The following is a 20,686-nucleotide window of genomic DNA, read 5'->3' as shown; positions in this document are numbered from 1 at the left end:
GAGGGATGAGGAGACAGGGAGGAGAAAGAGAGAAAAGAGAAGGGATAGGATTAAGATTGAGAGAGAGAGAGGAGAAAATGGGATGGGATAGGGAAGGTGAGAGAAAAGAGATGGAGAGAGGCTACACAGGATGAGGAACGGAGGGAGATGGGGAGAGACAGAGGATAGAGACAAAAGAGAAGCAGAGGTAAGATCGTAAGATCGGTGCCAAAGAGAGTCCAGAGAGAAGAGGGGAGAGAACAGAGAAACAGGAACAGGGGAGGGAAAAAGAGAGAGGGGAGGAAATATGAGATAGAGGAGGAGAGGGGGAAAGGGAGAGGAGCAAGATGGGAGAGAGAGGAGGGGGAGAGAGCTGGGGGAGGAGACTGGGCAGTGAGAAAGGAGAGAGAGGAGAAAGAGGGAGAGGGTGGATGAGGAAGAGGAGGGAGAGGGTGGGTGAGGAAGGGGAGGGGGAGGGTGGGTAAGGGAGAGGAGGGGGAGGGTGGGTGAGGAAGAGGAGGGGGAGGAGAGTAAGAGAATAGACAGGAGAGAAAGGAGAGATACGGATAAACAGGAGAGATTGTGAGTCAATGGAGCCAGCTCTCCAGGGAGATAGTTTAGATGTTACAGCTCCACTTGATTTCAGAAAGAGAGGGGGATATAGAGGCTGGGGGCAGTGGCTGGGGCATCACCTAATTTGCACTAAACAGCACGCTCCTACCATAAAGCTCCTAGTACAAGTCGTAGTTACCATATGGGCAGCAGGAGAAGAGTTCTAGCAGGGAACTATGCCGAGGGTCACACTAGAAATACATCAGGCATCCAGGCTTAGGGACAGCTTTCAGATAAGGTCAGGCCTCTGGGCCTAGAGACCTTCTCCAAATAAGGGAAGGTAGATAGTCTCGCTGCGGAGGGAGTCCCCCACGTTATGGAGCTTGGAGAAAGCTGCCAGGCCATGGTAGACTGCAACCTCTGATCAGCCTCCCAACACTTATGGGGGCCTATTACATTTAAACTAACACACTCACAAAGTGATCTCTTCATCTCTGTCTGCCAGGTTAAATATGCTTCAGAAGGGCACTAACATAAGGGGACCTAGTACCAAAGTGCCAGACTTAGAAAATATGAGTCAGGAGGCTGAGAGGCAGGAGGCGTTATGAGATCAGCTGAAGGCAACTCTGAGACACAGACCCTTCTAGGCTCAACAATTCTCTGGAGTAGTGAAATTAAAGAAAATTGGAGCTGAGAATGTTTCTTTTAAGCATGACCAATGAAAACATGACTTCCCTAACACAAACCAAAACCTTTTCACAGGGTAAGGGACTCTCAGAGGTTGTCCCTAGCTTCTGAAGCCTCAGGTTCCACGGAGACATACTGGTTCCAAACGAGAGACGCAGATGACTTACAGACATGTTCACCAAACATGAAGCAGGCAGACGGCAGCAGGAACACGTGTCTGAAGGCTTTCTATGGCTATACTCCAGGAAACATGTCTCTGCCACAGAGGAGTCAGGAGGACCTCTGGCTACTCAGGTGATTCTCAAGGGGGACTGGCATAGAAGAGGACTTAGTTCACTCCCATCTCAATTTTGTAACTGCTTCCTGTTATACAGATAACACACCACAGAAGTTATAGACTCTACAAGTCATCTGCCTATCACTTGAGCAATTTGACACCCACATCCTACAATCACACAAAGTTTGAAGGAGCACCCACCTACCTAAGATGCAGACATCTTTCAATCTATCTGAATAAAGAAGAGTCCAAACTCAACACGGAAGCGAACTCTTTGGCTTTAAAAGGCTCAGAATGAGCAGGGTTAATGTCCTGATAAACCAATAACAATTCCCATAGACAGTCCAATACATGTCAACTCATTGTGCCTGAATGTTTTCCACAAAACATCTGGTCACATATATTTCACATACAAATGCATGTACACACACACACACACACACACACACACACACACACAGAGAGAGAGAGAGAGAGAGAGAGAGAGAGAGAGAGAGAGAGAGAGAGAGAGAGAGAGAGAGAGCTCTTAGTAAATATTAAGATATCCTACAGGGAAGAGAGGTGAGGTTTGATTTTTACATCATATAAAATGCCATCAGCACCAATGTCAATCTACCAATCTGATGCAACTGAACACAGGACTGGGAAGAGATGAGCATCATCTACTACCAAAAGCCAGCTTCTGCATACCTACATCCTTCCACGTGACTATGGTACACAATCCACCTGCTCCTCGTGTGTGGTGGTTTGACTTGGGTCCCCTCCAAGTCATTTCTAATGAATGGGTCTGGAGAGATGGCTCAGTATTTAAGAGCAGATACTGTTCTTCCACAGAACCCACATTTGATTTCCAGCACCCACATTAGGTAGCTCACAACCCCCTGTAACTCCAACTCCAGGGTGATCCAACTCCTCTGTCTTCTGCAGTTACCAGCACTCATGTGCATATACCTACACAGACACACAATTAAAATATTTTATAAGACAATAATAAATGGGGAAATATCAGAGTACTAGTAAGCAGAATAAAACATGTCCAGTGGGAATTACCAGGGGAGAATAGAAAGTAGCAGAGAGGATATATTATGTGAAGAAGTGCCTGAAAACTTGGAATTGTTAACGATATCTTTTTTATTATTAGTATAGCTAATGAAGAAACTCAAGGAATTTCAACGTAAACTCAGACCTATCCTAATGCTCCTTAATACCAAAGTTTGAAAGCAGACAATAATGAAGAATCCCTTGTTGCTGTTCTAAGACAGGTATTTGCCATTTAGCTCAGGCTAGACAGAAGCTTGCAGCGATCCTGGCTTAGGTTCCCCAGTGCTTGAGAACAGGCTTGTGTCATCACAGCTGGGTCAAAAGTGACTCTTGAGTACAGCAGTGTAAGAGACAGCAACACAGGCAAAGACCAGCACTAAGGTGAGGGCATCTGCCACCAGGGCTTTCAGAGACCAGAAGATAGCGAGCTAATGGAGCCGAAGTGGTCAGCAGTTTGGGTGATTCCTGCCAACCGTTTTTACAGTTATGCATATGTCCAAGAGGGAACTGTGCTATTTGGTTGCACTCTGTGTATGAGGGTTCTGAAAAATGTGTGCTTTATATGGTTAGAGGAAATCACTTAAGCATGAGTTTAACTCATGCTCCCTGCAGGTACCATTTCTTTGGCATTATTTCAAAATGGGCATTTATTTGACCTCTCTTTTTTTTTTTTGTTTTGTTTTGTTTTTTTGTTTTTCGAGACAGGGTTTCTCTGTGTAGCTTTGCGCCTTTTCCTGGAACTCACTTGGTAGCCCAGGCTGGCCTCGAACTCACAGAGATCCACCTGGCTCTGCCTCCCGAGTGCTGGGATTAAAGGCGTGCGCCACCACCGCGCCCGGCCATTATTTGACCTCTCTTAAGACACTTCCTGGGGCTTCCAGGCATTTCATCTTGATTGAAAAAAGAGAAAGGAAAAAAGAAAAAAAAATAAAGAAAATCCAAGTATACTGATCTTGGTAAACTGAACATTACACTCAACAGTAATTTAAAGAATGCCCCAAAAGAAAATCACTGTCACTAGATCCAGGGGAAATGGGATTAATGTTGCTAAAGACTTCCTGAGCACCAGCCTTTAAAAGCTGGCTTTGACCTGTGAACCTCAGGCAATGTATGTAGCACTCTGTTTATTAATAGCCAACTCCAATCTGTCAACTGCTTAACCCATTACAGAGGCAGCTACTTAGCCTCACATCTATATAAATAAAAGATAAAACAACACACTGCTACTATAAATCATACAAAATACAGAACATTGGATCCCACAGACATTGACACATATGTGAACTTTAAATCCTGGATAGAGAGCACTAGGCAAATTCTTAATTCTGAAATCACATTCTCAACCTTTTTTTTTTCTTTTACTAGTAATTTCTGGTTTTATTGAAAAATCCAATAGGTTCCTCACTCATATCACAAAGCAATCAAGTCCCAACAGAAGGTGAATGTCAACACATAGCCAAAGCATCACTCCTGCACCATGTATTTTGTGTATCAAGAAGCACACACAGAAGAAGCTTAAAAACTCTTCAAACAGCTGGGCGGTGGTGGCACACAACTTTAATCTCAGCACTCGGAAGGCAGAGCCAGGCGGATCTCTGTGAGTTTAGGCCAGCCTCTCGAGATCCAGGACAGGCACCAAAGCTACACAGAGAAACCTTGTCTTGAAAAACCAAACCAAACCAAACCAAACCAAACCAAACCAACCAACAAACAAACAAAAAACAAAAAAGAAAAAAATGCTTCAAACAGTTTAGTTCTGGAAACTGAAGGCGCCAGCTACCCTATCTGTCTCCCATGTGCAGCTTCAGTAGTCCGCGTCCACCCAGCCTGGGCCTCTGTTGTACACCAGTCACTGGGATGCAGGTGCATGTGGCTGCAATGTTGGTTGAGTATAAAAGCAGGCACACCAAAAAGGGGGACATGAAGTTTGGGAAAGCCTGTTTGGGGTAATTTGGGGGAAAGTAGGTGGAGGATATGGGTGTAAATATGGTCACACTTTGTTGTGTATATGTATGAAATTCAAGACTAAAGACACTATTATTAAAACACAGATACATCGGGGGCTGGAGAGATGGCTCAGAGGTTAAGAGCACTGACTGTTCTTCAGAGGTCCTGAGTTCAATTCCCAGTAACCACATGGTGGCTCACAGCCATCTGTAATGAGATCTGGTGCCCCCTTCTGGCCAGCAATCATACATGCTGTATACATAATAAATAAATAAATCTTAAAAAAAAAAAAAAAAGAGGAAGAAGAAGAAAAACCAGATACATCGGGCTGGAGAGATGGCTTGTTCTTCCAAAGGTCCTGAGTTCAATACCCAGCAACCATATGGTGACTCACAACCATCTGTAATGAGATCTGGTGCCCTCTTCTGGCCTGCAGGGATATGTGTAGACAAAAACACTGTATTCATAATAAATAAATAAATCTTGAGGGGGAAAAAAGGTCTTAAAAAAACAAACAAAACAAAAATAGATACATCATAGTGGGAGAAGCCTGAAAATCCAGGTCTCAGGAGGTTGAGACAGTAGAATCTTAAGTTCCTATCCATCTGGGGCTACACACTGAGACTCTGTTTTAAAGATGAAAAGCCAAAAGAAATCTGCCCAAGTCCAAATACATACATTACTTTGCTTCTCTGTTGTTGTGAGAAAACACTGACCAAAAGTAATGTAGGGGACGAGAGGGTTGCTTCATCTCACAGGTTATAGCCCCTCATCAACGGAAGCAAAGACCATGGGAACACTGCTGACTGCCTTGCTCTCCATATTATCGCAGCCTACTTTCTTAGATATCCCAGGACCACCCACATCGGACTGGGCCCTCCCATATCATTCAGCAAGCAAGAAAATGCCCCAGAGATATGCCCATAGGCCAACCTGACAAAGGTAATTCCTCTCCTGAGCTTCCCTCTTCCCAGGTGACTCTAGTTTGGCAAGTTGTGACAAACTGGCAAGAACTACCAATAGGACATATTGAAAGTCTTTGCCTACATTTTCATACTGTCCCTTATGCTGTTTAAAACCAACCAACCAAACAAACAAAATGTGGGGCCAGGTAATGGGCTCACCATGTACAGGTGCCTGAGGCCCAGCATAATCTGGGTTCAATAACCCTGGACCCACATGATGGAAGAAGAGAACTGACTTCCTTAAGTTATCTTCTGACCTCTACAGGCAAATAGTAGCACACACACTCCCAAACATATATACATACATGTAAAAACACACATATACATACATATACACATGTCTAATTTTAATAATAAAAATGTCAAGGTGATTGGCACCTGAAGAATGACACCCAAGGATGTCCTCTTACTTTCACAAGTACACACATGCACACAGACCTTCTCAAACATACTCTGCCCCATGAGAGTCACTGCCTTGTGATAGCATACATGGGTAGACATAAATGCAGAATGGTCATGAACCCCAATCCCCAAGAATATGCAGCGGGCACTCAGCTCTTAACCATCCCATCAGTCTCTAGCTCAGTGCTTAATTTATTTTGTTGTTGTTTGTTTGGTTTTGATTTTATTACTTGCTTTGTTTGTGGATGTTTTCCCTGCATGTCTGTCTGTACATGCCTGGTGCATGTAGGACCCTTGGAATTGGAGTTATAGATGGTTGTTGGCTGCCCTGTGGGTACTAGAACTTGAATTCATATCTCCAGGAAGGGAAGCTGAGCCACCTCTCCAGATCTCCTATTTTCTAAATAATTTTTAATCTTTTTGAAATTATAACTATAATTTCCATCTAATTACATCAATATAATATACTTACATCTTTTCTCTCCCTTGCTTTCCCCCCACTAACCCCTCCCAGGTACCTTCCCCTTGCTCTCTCTCAATTCCTTGTTTGTTTGCTTTTGAGACAGAGTCACTCTGTAGCCCAGGCAGACCTCCAACTTTCAGGCTGCCTCAACCACCTGGGAGCCCAGGAGTGAGCCATCACATGTAGCTGAAAGTTGGGCTTTTGCTATTGTTCTTGTCATTGTTTGAGACACTATTCTTTTGAGAGAGGGTCTCCTTTGGCTGCACAAGCTAGCCTGTAATTCACAGTAACCCTCTTGCTTCAGTTTCCACATCACAGTTGTGTGCCCCTATGTGGGATATGACTGGAAGTTTTAACGGGACAGTAAAGGCTGAAAAGATGGCTCTGAGGTTAAGATTGAGTTCTGAGTATCAGGTACAGAGGACATAGTGCTGTTTCCTGTACCCAGGTCAAAACTACCGGTAATGCTCATTCTAAGGAACCTGCACTCACGAACACATATCCACACACATACACATACCCACAATTAAAAAAATAACAAATATGTATTTAACAAATATTGCTGGTCCTGGTGTCACAAGCCTTTAATCCCAGGACTTGGGAAGCAGACACAGGTGGACCTTTATGAGTTTGAGGCCAGCCTGATCTATATAGAGTTCTAGGACAGCCAGGGCTACACAGAGAAACCCTGTCTCAAAACAAAACAAAAAGGCAAAACAAACAAACAACAACAAAAACATTAAAAAGTAAAATAACTATAATAGACAAACACTTTTCAACAAGTTTACTATTAATAGTTTCAACCCCCAATCAAAAGACACTGGTTAGTTGAATGGATTGAGAAACAAAATCCATCCTTGTGTTGTTTTATCTGTAAGGACTGGCACCACCTAAAGGTGGAAGGATGGTAAAAAGTACTCCAAGCAGATGGGATGGGGAAGTGAGCAGGCTTGCCATCTTAATCCTGACAAAATTGATTTCAAAATGAAACTGATCAGAAGAGATAAAGTGAATACTTTATTCTAAATAGGGAAACAATAACCCAAGAAGACAATACAATCATATATATGATTGTATTTTATATATGTATATTTGTATTGTATTATACATATGATTATATTATATATAATTGTATTATATATGATTGTAATATATATATATATACACACTCTGGTGGATCCAATTTCATAAATGTACACTACTAAAATTAAAAACAAGTTGGGTGGTGGTGGCACACACCTTTAATCCCAGCACTTGGGAGGCAGAGGCAGGCGGATCTCTGTGAGTTCGAGGCCAGCCTGGTCTACAAAGCGAGTTCCAGGAAAGGCGCAAAACTACACAGAAAACTCTGTCTTGAAAAACCAAAAAAAAAAAAGAAAAAAAGAAAAAGACAAAATGACAGCCTACAGAATCGGAAAAGACACCAACCCCACATTTGACAAAGGGCTGATATCCAGAATATATCAGAATATATAAAGAACTCAAGAAACTAGACATCAAAATACTGAACAATCCAATTAAAAAATGGGCTAAAGAGTTAAACAGGGAATTCACAAAACAAGAACTACAAATGGCTGAAAGACATTTAAAGAAATGCTCAACATCCTTAATCATCAGAGAAATGCAAATCAAAACAACTCTGAGATATCACCTTACACCTGTCAGAATGGCAAGGATCAAAAACACTAATGACAGTCTATGTTGGAGAGGATGTGGAGCAAAGGGAACACTCCTTCACTGTTGGTGAGAATGCAAGCTTGTACAACCACTGTGGAAATCAGTATGGTGGTTTCTCAGAAAATTAGGAATCAAACTACCTCAAGACCCAGCCATACCACTCTTGGGTATATACCCAAGGAATGCTCAATCATAACACAAAGATACATGCTCAACCATGTTCATAGCAGCACTATTTGTAATAGCAGAACCTGTAAACAACCTAGATGCCCATCAACTGAAGAATGGATTAAGAAAATGTGGTACATATACACAATGGAGTACTACTCAGCAGAGAAAAACAATGACATCATGAAATTTGCAGGCAAATGGATGGAACTAGAAAATATCATCCTGAGTGAGGTAACCCAAACCCAGAAGGACAAACATGGTATGTACTCACTCATAGGTGGATTCTAGATATAAAGCAAAGAACAATCAGACTGCAACCCACAGAACCAGGGAGGCTATTTAGCAGGGGGGACCCTAGGATGACTGTGGCTTAGAATAAGTTTTGGTTTTACTCAATTACTGGTCAAGCCTCAATCAAACATGTCACTATTAGGATAAGAATTTATACTGTATCAAGCTGATAATAGAAAAATAAATAAATGCCTTCCTGTCGCGGCCATCATCAGAGAGCAGCAGCCATGGCCCTGCGCTACCCCATGGCCGTGGGCCTCAACAAGGGCTACAAGGTGAAGAAGAACATCAGGAAGCCGAGACACAGCTGGCGCCGTGGACACCTCACCAAGCACACCAAGTTCGTGCGGGACATGATCCGGGAGGTGTGCGGCTTCGCGCCCTAGGAGCGGCGCGCCATGGAGCTGCTCAAGGTGTCCAAGGACAAGCGCGCGCTCATGTTCATCAAGAAGAGGGTGGGCATGCATATCCGCTCCAAGAGGAAGCAGGAGGAGCTGAGCAAGGTGCTGTCCGCCATGAGGAAGGCCCGGCCAAGAAAGACTGATTCCCCCACCCCCAATAAACATTGCTACCACGCAAAAATAAAAATAAAAATAAATAAATAAATAAAAATGGGAAAAAAGAATATAATCACATCATTTGCAGAAATGAATGTAACTGGAGATCATTATGTTAAGTGAAATAACCCCCCCCCCCCAAAAAAAATAAAAATTAACATTGAAGAGGCCTAACTTAACATTAGTGCAGCCATAACAGGAGGCAGACTAAAAATACTGGGACTAGGCCTCACTCTTATAACAACCAGGAAAAACCACAAACTGTACCCTGTGGGGGACCAATCAGAATTGAGACAAACAAGTACTAGATGCTCCAGAACATTAAGGATAGCTTACATAACTTGTATATAGATTGCCAATTTCCTTGAAGCAACACCAGTACCAATCCCTGTTTGACAAGACTTCTGTGTCCTACTTCTGCCCAATCAGGAGTTCAACCCCCATCTGAATCCAGAGTTCCCCTACCCCCTCATCCTTTACTCCTTAAAAACTCTTCCATAACTGAGTTCAGGGCTCTCCTTGATCCAACTGCTGTGTCGGAAGGCATGGGGAGCCCAAGCTCAAGCTTGCAATAAAGGTTCTTTGCTTTTGCACATGAACTCAAGACTCCTGGTGGTCTCTGGGGGTAGGGGGTAGGGTCATGACATGGGCATAACAACATTAACACATTAATAATGAGTGATTCCAATACCTCACATGCTCCAAAAGACAGGCCATCTGTACAAAAATTTAGAGAAACATCAGACATAAATAACATCATGCATCAAATGGAACTAACAGATATCTACAGAATATTCAAATGGTAAAGAATATACAATCTACACAGTCACCCATTGAAGTTTCTCTAAAAATATAATCTGGGACACGCAAATCTTAAAAGAAAATTTAAATAACTTCAGAAAAATTTAAATAACTCTGTGTATCCCATCTGACCATATTGGAATAAAAGTTAAAATCAATAGCAAACCAAACTGTAGTGAGTACACAAACTCATGAAGATTAAATAACTCATTATTAAATGTTGACTGGGTCAAACAAGAAATCAAGAAAGAGATTTAAAAATTCCTGGAACTAAATGAAAATGAAAGCATAACACAACAAAACCTCTGGGACATGTTAAAAGCAGTCCTAGGAGAAAAATTTATAGGCTTAAGTGTTCACATTACAAAATCAGAAAAAGCACAAAAAATACTTAATAATGTGACTTTAAGAATTTAGAGACACAATAACAAACCAAACTAACACCAAGAAGACAGCCAAGAGATAGTAAAAATCAGAACAGAAATTAATGAAATAAAAACATATTGATGTTAAATCCCAACACAATTCTTCACAGACTTGGAAAGAAAAATACTCAACTTCATATGGAAAAACAAAAGACCCAGGATAGCTAAAAGAATCCTATAAGATAAAGCAACCTTTGGAAGCATCACCATCCCTGACCTCAAACTCTACTATAGAGCTATAGTAATAAAAACAGCTTGGTACTGGTATAAAAACTGACATACGGACCAATGGAATCGAATTGAAGACCCTGACATTAATCCATGTACATATGAACACCTGGTTCTTGACAAAGGAGCCAAAACTATACAATGGAAAAAAGAAAGTATCTTCAACAAACGGTGCTGGCATAACTGGATGTCAATATGTAAAAGATTACAAATAGATCCATATCTGTCACCATGCACAAAACTCAAGTCCAAGTGGATCAAAGACCTGAACATAAATCCAGTTACACTAAACTTAATAGAAAAGAAAGTAGGAAGCACTCTTGAACGCATTGGCACCGGAGACCATTTCCTAAATAAAACACCAACAGCATAGACCCTGAGCACAACAATTAATAAATGGGACCTCTCGAAATTGAGAAGCTTTTGCAGGGCAAAAGACACAGTCAATAAGACAAAAAGACAGCCAACAGAATGGAAAAAGATCTTCACCAACCCCACATCTGACAGAGGATTGATCTCCACAGTATATAAAGAACTCAAGAAACTAGACATCAAAATACTGAACAGTCCAATTAAAAAATGGGCTAAAGAGCTAAACAGAGAATTCACAAAACAAGAACTACAAATGGCTGAAAGACATTTAAAGAAATGCTCAACATCCTTAATCATCAGAGAAATGCAAATCAAAACGACTCTGAGATACCACCTTACACCTGTCAGAATGCCTACGATCAAAAACACCAATGACAGTCAATGTTGGAGAGGATGTGGAGCAAAGGGAACACTCCTCCACTGTTGGTGGGAATGTAAACTTGTACAACCACTGTGGAAATCAGTATGGTGGTTTCTCAGAAAATTAGGAATTGAACTACCTCCAGACCCAGCCATCCCACTCTTGGGCATATACCCAAGGAATGCTGATTCATACCATAAAGATACATGCTCAGCTATGTTCATAGCAGCACTATTTGTAATAGCCAGAACCTGTAAACAACCTAGATGCCCATCAGCGGAAGAATGGATGGAAAAAATGTGATACATATACACAATGGAGTACTACTCAGCAGAGAAAAACAATGAAAGCATGAAATTTGCAGGCAAATGGATGGAACTAGAAAAAATCATCCTGAGTGAGGTAACCCAAACCCAGAAAGACAGTCATGGTATGTACTCACTCATAAGTGGATTCTAGATATAAAATAAAGAACAATCAGACCACAGCCCATAGAACCATAGAGGCTATATATATAGTATGGAGGTCCTAGGACGACTGTGGCTTATAATAAATTTCGGTTTTACTCAATTATTGAAAAAAAAAATAGCCAAATGAATGGAAACACATGAACTATGAACCAACGGCTGAGGGGCCCCCAACTGGATCAGGCCCTCTGAATGGGTGAGACAGTTGATTGGCTTGATCAGTTTGGGAGGCAACTAGGCAGTGGGACCAAGTTCTGTGCTCATTGCATGAGTTGGCTGTTTGAAACCTGGAGCTTATGCAGGGACACTTGGCTCAGTCTGGGAGGAAGGGACTGGACCTGCCTGGACTGAGTCTACCAGGTTGATTGCAGTCCTTGGGGGAGGATTTGCCCTGGAGGAGGTGGGAATGGGGGGTAGGCTGGGGGTAAGGGGAGGGTGTGGGAGGGGGGAGAATAGGGGAAGCTGTGGCTGATATGTAGAACTGAATGGTATTGTAAAATAAAATTAAAAAAAAAAGACAAAGCAAAAAAAAAACCATATTGATGTTATATCTTCTTTGAAGGTCTGAATTTATGTAGCCCTGGGCTCTAGCTCCCACTTCACTTTTTTTTTTTTTTTTTTTTTCTGAGACAGGGTTTCTCTGTGTAGCTTTGGAGCCTGTCCTGGATCTCGCTCTGTAGAATAGGCTGGCCTCAAACTCACAGAGATCTGCCCGGCTCTGCCTCCTGAGTGTTGGGATTAAAGGTGTGCACCACCACCGCCCGGCTCAGGCTTGTTTCTAACGCCGGTTAATACCCATTTTAATATAATCTTTAAGCATCCTGAGTCTAATCTTTTCTTAAATTGCCTTCACAACTGGAGATAAAGTTACTGGCATATATTCACAGCAGCTTGGGCTGGCTTACTAAACTCAGGAAGCACTCACTCCTGCCCCATACAAACACTAGGCCCACCTTTCTAAAATACGGCCACACCATTCCTCCACTCTCAAGAAAACCTCAGTGTAATCCAGCCAGAGACATGGCTCTACTCCCTTCAACTCTCGTTTGTTTTATTTTCCAATTAATCTTTTACTTTTTATTGTATCCGTCAATACTTTAAAGAAATAAGGAAATAAAGTGCCAACATACAATCACACATCTTCTGATTATTTTTAGAGCCGACCCTCATTTTTATCACTTTTAGCCTGCTCAGCTTGCTACCTAGCTTGCTGCCTGAACCTCATTCTTATTTGGCCTGGAAATTTTTCTCCCAGGGAATTAAATGTGGTTCCCTCCTCTGCCTCATTCCATCCCCACTTCAAAGGCCAGTTCTTCAGAGAGAGAGAGCGAGCGCTATCTTCCAGAACAACTAATCTATAAAGGCTTACATTACCACTCAGTTTTTTCAAAGTATCATTTGACATTACCTTATGTTTGCTCCATTATTGACACCGTGTGTGGGCATGTGTACATCTGCTGTTTGTCTCCCTTAATTGTATGTCTGGCTTATTTAACATTGTATCCCTATTATTTAAAACAGTATGGGGGGTTTGCAAGTGACTCCTGGATAAAGCACTTGCTGGGTAAGTGTGAAGACAGGAGTTCAGACTGCCAGCAACCAAATAAAGGCCAGGTAGGTGTGGCGGCTGCTTGCAATCTCAGTACTCAGTAGGTAGAGGCAGGCAAGATGGCTAGCTAGATTATTGTAATTGGCAAGCTCCTGTTTAGTAATATTTCAATAAATAAAGTGGAGATCAATTGATTAAGACAGCTAATGTCCTAATCCACTTTGGACCTCTACTTATGTCCACACACATGAACATGCCAACCACATACACATGCAAAAAAAAAAATCACACACAAAAACCCAAACAGTATCTATTCCAAGACAAATGATCTATATTTTAATTAATGATCTGTACTGATATTTCACTTAATGATTAGTATGTTAGTGATTATTTAAGTTATTAATGATTAATAATTAATGATTAGTAAGTTAATAATTATTTGTTATTTAGAGCTCTGTAGTTTTTCTTGTTGGCAAGTATGTCATAAGCACATGCATATTATATAAGCTCTAAGCATGTGTAGGACACAGATGTTATATTTACTTCCTAAAATTTAAGAGTTTAAAAGACAACAAATACCAAACTTCTCTCCTTAAAAAAATTGTTATTTTTTTAAAATGAATTCTTTTTTTTAAAAATATTTATTTATTTATTTATTTATTTATTATGTATAGAGTGTTCTGGCTGCATGTTTGCCTGCAGGCCAGAAGAGGGCACCAGATCTCATTGCAGATGGTTGTGAGCCACCATGTGGTTGCTGGGAATTGAACTCAGGACCTTTGGAAGAGCAAGCAGTGCTCCTAACCACTGAGCCATCTCTCTAGCCCTTTTTTTTTTTTTTTTTAAAGATTTATTTATTTATTATGTATACAGCATGTGTGACTGTAGGCCAGAAGAGGGCACCAGATATCATTACAGATGGTTGTGAGCCACCATGTGATTACTGGGAATTGAACTCAGGACCTCTGGAAGGTCAGTCAGTGCTCTTAACCTCTGAGCCATGTCTCCAGCCCCAAAAATTGTTATTTTTTTTTTTAAATAATCACTTCTTTTCCCCTGGAACAACAATGTGCATTTTTTTGTATAAAGACTGACGTTTATTGTTTTGTTTTGGTCTGAGATTGGGTTTCGACCTGTAATCGAGGCTGGCTGGGAACTCCTGGCATTCCTCCTGTTCAGGCTCCTGAGTGCCTGGCCAAGACTGCCATTTTAACTGATGAAAGGTGACTGTTCATGTAAAATGATTCATTGCTGGAAGACATAATTTATGTGATTACTCACCTGTTTCATTTTAAAATAGCCTCTTCATGTCCTTTGCTTATTTTTATACTGATTCACTGTCATTCATTGGCAAAAGCTCTTTGTAGTGTCTAAGCCATTCTAAAACGTCATTTCCCAGTTTGTCATTTATCTTTTAATGTTAACTACAACTGTTTTTAATTTACCAAATTTAAAATTTACAGTAAAATTAATTATAATATTTCCCAATTCCGTAAATGGCTTTTAGGTTTGCTGTTGGATTAGAAAGTTTTCCAATTTACTTCATAAAAATATCCACATACTTTCTTCCAATGTTTTTTTTAAAAAAGGAAGATTATAGTGCGATACAGCTGTTATTTGTGAGTAATGACTTTTATGCTTTGTTTCCCCTCAGCTGGCTCCTGAGGTATAATTCATTCTCTCTCTACTTTCAAGGATGTGAAATTGTGATGTGCTACATTTCTGTGTTAAAACTCACTCTCCTACTCCTTAAAACACACTATCAAACATACAGAAATCTCTAGGGCCTGAGAGCCAAGTTCTTCCCTTCGGCAAGTTGAGGAAAAGAGATCCTTTTATTGTCATGTCCAATAGTGAGTTGACATTAGCACTCAAGGAATACTAGCTCAAGAGACTCACCACATTTTGCTAAGTCACAAGGTAACCTAATTCAAGAAATGCCAAGTTGCCCCAAAAGTTGATTATCCCTTTAAACGAAGGTTCATGGCTTTTGAGGGCGATACGTCAGGGTTCTCTTCTGAACGCCCTCAGATTATTCTAGCGTTCAGTTGGGAAGAAGGCTCAGGAAGAAGCCATGCAAAACGCAATCAGATTTATTGAGAGCCACCCAGCCTCAAGACCCCAAGAGGCTAATGAAAACAGGTAGTGGGGGGAATCAACAGAAGTCTTAGTGGCGGGGCGGCGTGGGGTGGGGTAGTGTTCAGTGACAACGCTCTGATCTCAGTTCCCTAAGTTATTTAGATACATCAGAAAAAAAAGAGAACTGTTTACAGCTGCCTTGTGGCCTTAGAAAAGTTAAACACTTGATTCCTGTGCCGTAGAGGGCAGTATGTATTCTTTCTTGACTTGACCTTTGCTAATGCCTGGTGGCCCATACAGCGGAAGACAAAGGGAGACTTAATGATACTCTTGCCCTCATGCGGGGTTCCCATGGGAAGGGTGAGGCACCTGGGTGAGGGGAGGCGGCTTGTTGCAACAGGCCGAGGTCATCCGGGGCTGCCGCATCGTGCGAAGCATCCCTGAAAGCAGGGGACACACATCGCATCTTCTGGGACCAGGCCCAGCATCCTTCTCCTTCCAGCCTAAGACCGCTGCCGCGTCTCCTTAGCAACCAAGTCGGGAAGCGGAGCGTAGAGGCGGGGTCACGTGCTCCCCGGACTTCCGGGTTCCAGTCGTGACTTCCGGTTGTCACTCTTTCCCCCCGACGCGCGGCGACTGCGGCGGGGACGCGGTGGAGGCCTGGGCTCGGTGGGCCGGGCCCTCTCGCCCTCGTCCGCCCGTCCGAGATGCATCCGCGGCGCCCTGAAGGCTTCGATGGCCTGGGCTACCGGGGAGGCGTGCGGGACGACCCGGCTTTCGGCGGCCCCTTCCACGCGCGCGCCTTCGGCTCCGGGACCGACCTGGGCCACTGGGTGACGACTCCCCCGGACATCCCGGGCAGCCGCAATCTGCACTGGGGCGAAAAGAGCCCTTCGTACGGCGTGCCCTCCGCGCCCACGACGCTCGAGGGCCCCGCGGAGGAGCCCTTTCCCGGCGGCGGTGACGGCCCGCGGCCCGGCCCGAGCAGCGGTGAGGGGTGCGGGGGCCCCGCCGGGCGGGTGGGCCGGCGGACTCCGGAAGCGCGCGCAGGGCCCGCCTAGGTCCTTGCACACGCAACCACACCCTCTGCCCTCCTTGCGTCCTCTGCCCTGAAGCGAGCCTCTGGTGCACGTGATTCGTGCGCTGGGATCACCACACTAGGTGACATCAACACAGCCTAGGATGCATGGGTAGGAGTGTTTAGGAGCCCAGGAACGTTACCACCCGGTGGCCTGAAGTAGGAAAGAAATAGACTGTTGTCTGATTCACTCTGGCAGGTGGATTTTCTTGATTTGGTTGATGGACTCATATCTTTGTGTTTTGGAAAAGACGCCTTTTGGCCCAGGCAGATTTGGATTTGGAGCCTGGCTCTTCCACTCATAAATGTAACCATTTTTCTTCTGATCCCTCGTTAAGACTTGTCGAATGACGTAATTTTTACGAGTGCTAATTAAAGTGAATAACAGTATAATATTGTAAACATGCATAGTAGGATAATTATTTTTCTTCACTTACCCTTTCCACAGGGGAGTATGGTTTTAGATCGCAAATCCATACCTCCCCCGCAGCTTGTCTTCTGACCTAAAACCTCCACTTAGAGTTTAGCAACACTGCTATAACTTGGCTTTGTAAGCAGTTACTCTTTATGCCAGAGAACTTCGATTGCAACAACTGCATGGACAACATTCATTTCAAATCTGTTTTATTTTGATACGCAAATAGCTGACTCCATTCTCTGGGAATGACAAATTGTATCGTTATGTATTAAACATGCTATACATAATCGTGATACTCATTCCTTAGTTTTTACTTGGAGTGCAGAAGTGCTTGATTGAACCGGAAGATCCTGATTATTAGTAAGCACCTGAGGAGGTGAAGGAGGATGAATGAGTCACTCATCCGGTTTCATACAATTAAGCGCTGGGCTGTTGTCTCTTTTCTTTCATTGTGTTGTACTGGTCCCAGAATAGTGCTGCAAAACCCTTTTTGAATGAAGCTCTAAATGAAGTGTTTCAAACCACAAGTATCACTGCTGTAAAGTTACTGTCTTAGGCAGGGAAGTTTTTAAATCTTAAATTACATCTTGCTATTTCCAATGAGGGGAAACTTGCTACCACAACGAATTGATTTTGAAGCTGTTATACCAAGTGACTGATCAAAACTTTGCAACAAGGAGAGCCTCACATAATTAACAGCATTAAGCCTTCCTAAAACCTTTCATACACGTCATTTTTTTCTTTAGTATTTGAGAATGTAAATAACCACATGAAAGAAGGTACTTCAGTATGACCAAAGAAGCTTTCTAGCTTGTACATCTTTCAAGGTGAAGTGGGTAGTTTTCCCCAGGAACATGCATGCTTACATGGCCTATTGTCTTATCATCATAAAGGGTCATTGCTTTATATGAAATGACAGGGGGAAGAGAGAATGGCCTGTTATGAATGCTAGCATTTAATGTCTCCTCCCCTGGCTAGATCACTCCTAGGATTTGGGATTCTTTATTCAGGAGAAAGACTTCTGTTTTGACATGTGCATAGGAGTTTTCAGCTGTTAGCTTTTCGGCAGTACTATAGACAGGAGCACATATGTACCTAGGTCCTACCACATGGACTGGATTAAACAGCTATTCAAAAACTATTTGCAACTTAAGATCATAGGGAGTAGCTGTACTTAGCCTATACTGATAACATTAAGTACTCTCAAATGAACACTTTTGAGGTATTTTACATGCAATTGTCCCTCAGTAGTAGTAGATGACTAATTGTACAGCACAAACAGTCGGTTTCTTTTCTTTTCTTTTTTTTTTTTTGGTTTTTTTTCGAGACAGGGTTTCTCTGTGTAGCTTTGCGCCTCTCCTGGGACTCACTTGGTAGTCCAGGCTGGCCTCGAACTCACAGAGATCCACCTGGCTCTGCCTCCCGAGTGCTGGGATTAAAAGCGTGCGCCACCACCGCCCGGCAACAGTCGGTTTCTTAGTGTATCAGTCATGGCCAACCATAGAAAATTTTACAGTGATTGTCATCAGAAATTAAAATTGGCAATGCTTAAGTTCCATCTGTATACTAATTTGATGTAGTCCTTACAGGCTTTTAGCACTTTTTTTAGAGAGTTGACTTTGATAATATTTAAACTTTTGAAGATTTTTTTTTCTTTTAAAACAGTCACAACTTAGAAATGTCCCAGCTTACAAGTCCTTGTGGTAATAGTCCTTTGGAGTGAAAGACAGTTGCTCCGACAAGACGTCCATTCGGTGGAACTTGCCACAGGCTCCCCCAGGGTCACTCCCTATTTGAATTGCCTCCCTATCCCACATTAGAATTTGAGGTTTAAATGATTCCTCTGAATCTTGGTTGTCACAGTAAATAGAAATGTTGGTTATAAGTAATCTTATCCTTTTTATTTTAGAACAGTTGAATAGATTTGCTGGATTTGGTATTGGACTTGCAAGGTAATGTTCATTCTAAATATTTTTTTATTTAGAGTTTTTTCTTTAATTATAATACTAAATGATTAACATTTCTTTGGGTTTTATTAACAGATAATATACTTATTTTAGGATTTCATTATTTAGAATCCATAACTTACTGGGTGGTGGTGGCAATATACTTCTGATCCCAGCACTCAGGAGGCAGTGGCAGATATCTGAGCTCCAAGCTAGCCTGCTCTACAGAGCGAGTTCCAGGACAGCCAGGGCTACACAGAGAAACCCTGTCTCAAAAAAACCAAAACCAAAACCAAAAACAAAAAAATAAAAAAAAACCCACCACAACAACAAAACCAAAACAAGACCCCCCCCCCCAAAAAAAAAAAATCCATAACTTGATTTTTTTCTAGTAGAGGTCGGAACCAGTCATTCCATTGCATGAACAAAGTAATTTTGTAATGAATATGGTTTTAACTTTCATGAGACTATCAGAATAGAATAGAATAGAATAGAATGTAATCTTCCTATTCAAAGTGATATGATGAGCCTTCTTCCTGAACATGGCTGTGGTACCCATGTAGTTTTGCAGCATAGAAACTGGATTTTTGTTTTCAGTTACCATTTGGTGGTCAACCTCCTTTTTTGGTTTTGTTACTGCTTATAATGGTCATTATAGCTAGGAACATTCATCAGTCTTATTTATGGTATTATGCATTGCTTATCCTTCATACCAGAATGGCCTTCATCAATTTAAATAACCAATCAAATGACCTTATTTGCACATTAAAAATTGAGGGATATTCGTTTCAGCATAGATAAAATCTGTATTTTCCATTCTACTAATTTTTTTAGCCTAATTCTTTTTTTTTTTTTTTTTTTTTTTTTTTTTGGTTTTTCGAGACAGGGTTTCTCTGTGTAGCTTTGCGCCTTTCCTGGAACTCACTTGGTAGCCCAGGCTGGCCTCGAACTCACAGAGATCCACCTGGCTCTGCCTCCCGAGTGCTGGGATTAAAGGCGTGCGCCACCACCGCCCGGCTAATTCTTTATGCTTAAAGTTTAATGCCATTTTATATAATGTTTATATATATATGTGTATATATATGAATGCATATGTCACTGTTAGAGCTTAAACACAGCTGTAAGTATTTTGTGGGGAATCTATTCGAAAGAAATATTTGATACATAAAATAGTGTCTAACATGGTCATTAAAAATCTTGTAACTTAAGTACTAAGTACATCAAAATAAAAACTTCTGGAATGAGGATCTTGAAAAGCAAATGGCTTTTCTTTTCTTTTCTTTTTTTTTTTTTTTTTTTGCAAATGGCTTTTCATATGAGAATTTTGTTCATAGGATATTTTCTGAAAGAAAAGTTAAATGATGTGTCATTTTTTCATGTCAAACATACAGATATCTATTTTCATCTTTGTACCATTGATAATACATATTTATAAGTTTGTGATCTAGATTTTATTTATATTGAATTTACTGTTGGTATCATTTGTAGATGTATAGGAATTAAATTCTCTTAATTGTGAAAATATAAGAATAACTTTAGGTATATGTATGTTATATGTATAAAATTTTGTGTAAAGATATTTTATCTATACACACATATTAATTATTTATGTATAGTCTCTTTACAGAGAATGTACTGGCCCATCCTTGCATTGTTTTACGTCGCCAATGTCAGGTAATTGTAATTTCTTGGACTTCTGAGACAAGCCTAATCCTAATTAGAAGCACAGAATTCTGATGAAATGACATGAAATCGTATACCCACTATTCTATATGAAATGTTCCAAAATCTATAATATTTCAGTTCTCCAACATTTTAGTCTTAAAACTCTTCAGAAATCTTAAAAGTTATCAGGACTTTGAAGATGTTTTGCTTATTCAGGTCATGTCAGGATTCACCATTTCAGAAATTAAAACTGATGTAGTATTGATCTAACTCATTAAAGTAATAATG

General features: G+C 41.4%; 2 protein-coding genes and 1 pseudogene across 6 annotated transcripts in view; 2 read left to right on the top strand and 1 right to left on the bottom strand.

Annotated features, from left to right (window-relative positions):
- Sap130 (Sin3A associated protein 130) overlaps positions 1–15,791 on the bottom strand; it is a 97,392-nt gene extending 81,601 nt beyond the window's left edge. For all 4 annotated transcript variants that reach the window (XM_042263972.2, XM_042263974.2, XM_042263973.2 and 1 more), the window contains exon 1: positions 15,661–15,791. In XM_042263972.2, the coding sequence (XP_042119906.1) occupies positions 15,661–15,729 (69 nt within the window). In that variant the 5' untranslated portion in view covers positions 15,730–15,791. The remainder of the gene's footprint in view (positions 1–15,660) is intronic.
- On the top strand, positions 8,042–9,057 carry LOC102914727 (large ribosomal subunit protein eL36 pseudogene; annotated as a pseudogene).
- The window catches only part of Slc25a46 (solute carrier family 25 member 46), a 33,575-nt gene continuing 28,136 nt past the window's right edge, over positions 15,248–20,686 (top strand). Inside the window, exons 1-3 of one of the 2 annotated variants that reach the window (XM_042263977.2) lie at positions 15,248–15,354; positions 18,697–18,739; positions 20,350–20,407. In XM_042263977.2, coding sequence (XP_042119911.1) covers positions 15,345–15,354; positions 18,697–18,739; positions 20,350–20,407 — 111 coding nt within the window. In that variant the 5' untranslated portion in view covers positions 15,248–15,344. Of the gene's footprint in view, positions 15,355–15,998; positions 16,282–18,696; positions 18,740–20,349; positions 20,408–20,686 lie in introns of those variants that run through there. The other variant, XM_006977952.4, reaches the window with a different exon arrangement.

Source organism: Peromyscus maniculatus, chromosome 19, assembly GCF_049852395.1.
Source record: "Peromyscus maniculatus bairdii isolate BWxNUB_F1_BW_parent chromosome 19, HU_Pman_BW_mat_3.1, whole genome shotgun sequence".
Classification (NCBI taxonomy): domain Eukaryota; kingdom Metazoa; phylum Chordata; class Mammalia; order Rodentia; family Cricetidae; genus Peromyscus; species Peromyscus maniculatus.
This window is presented reverse-complemented; position numbering and strand designations above follow the sequence as displayed.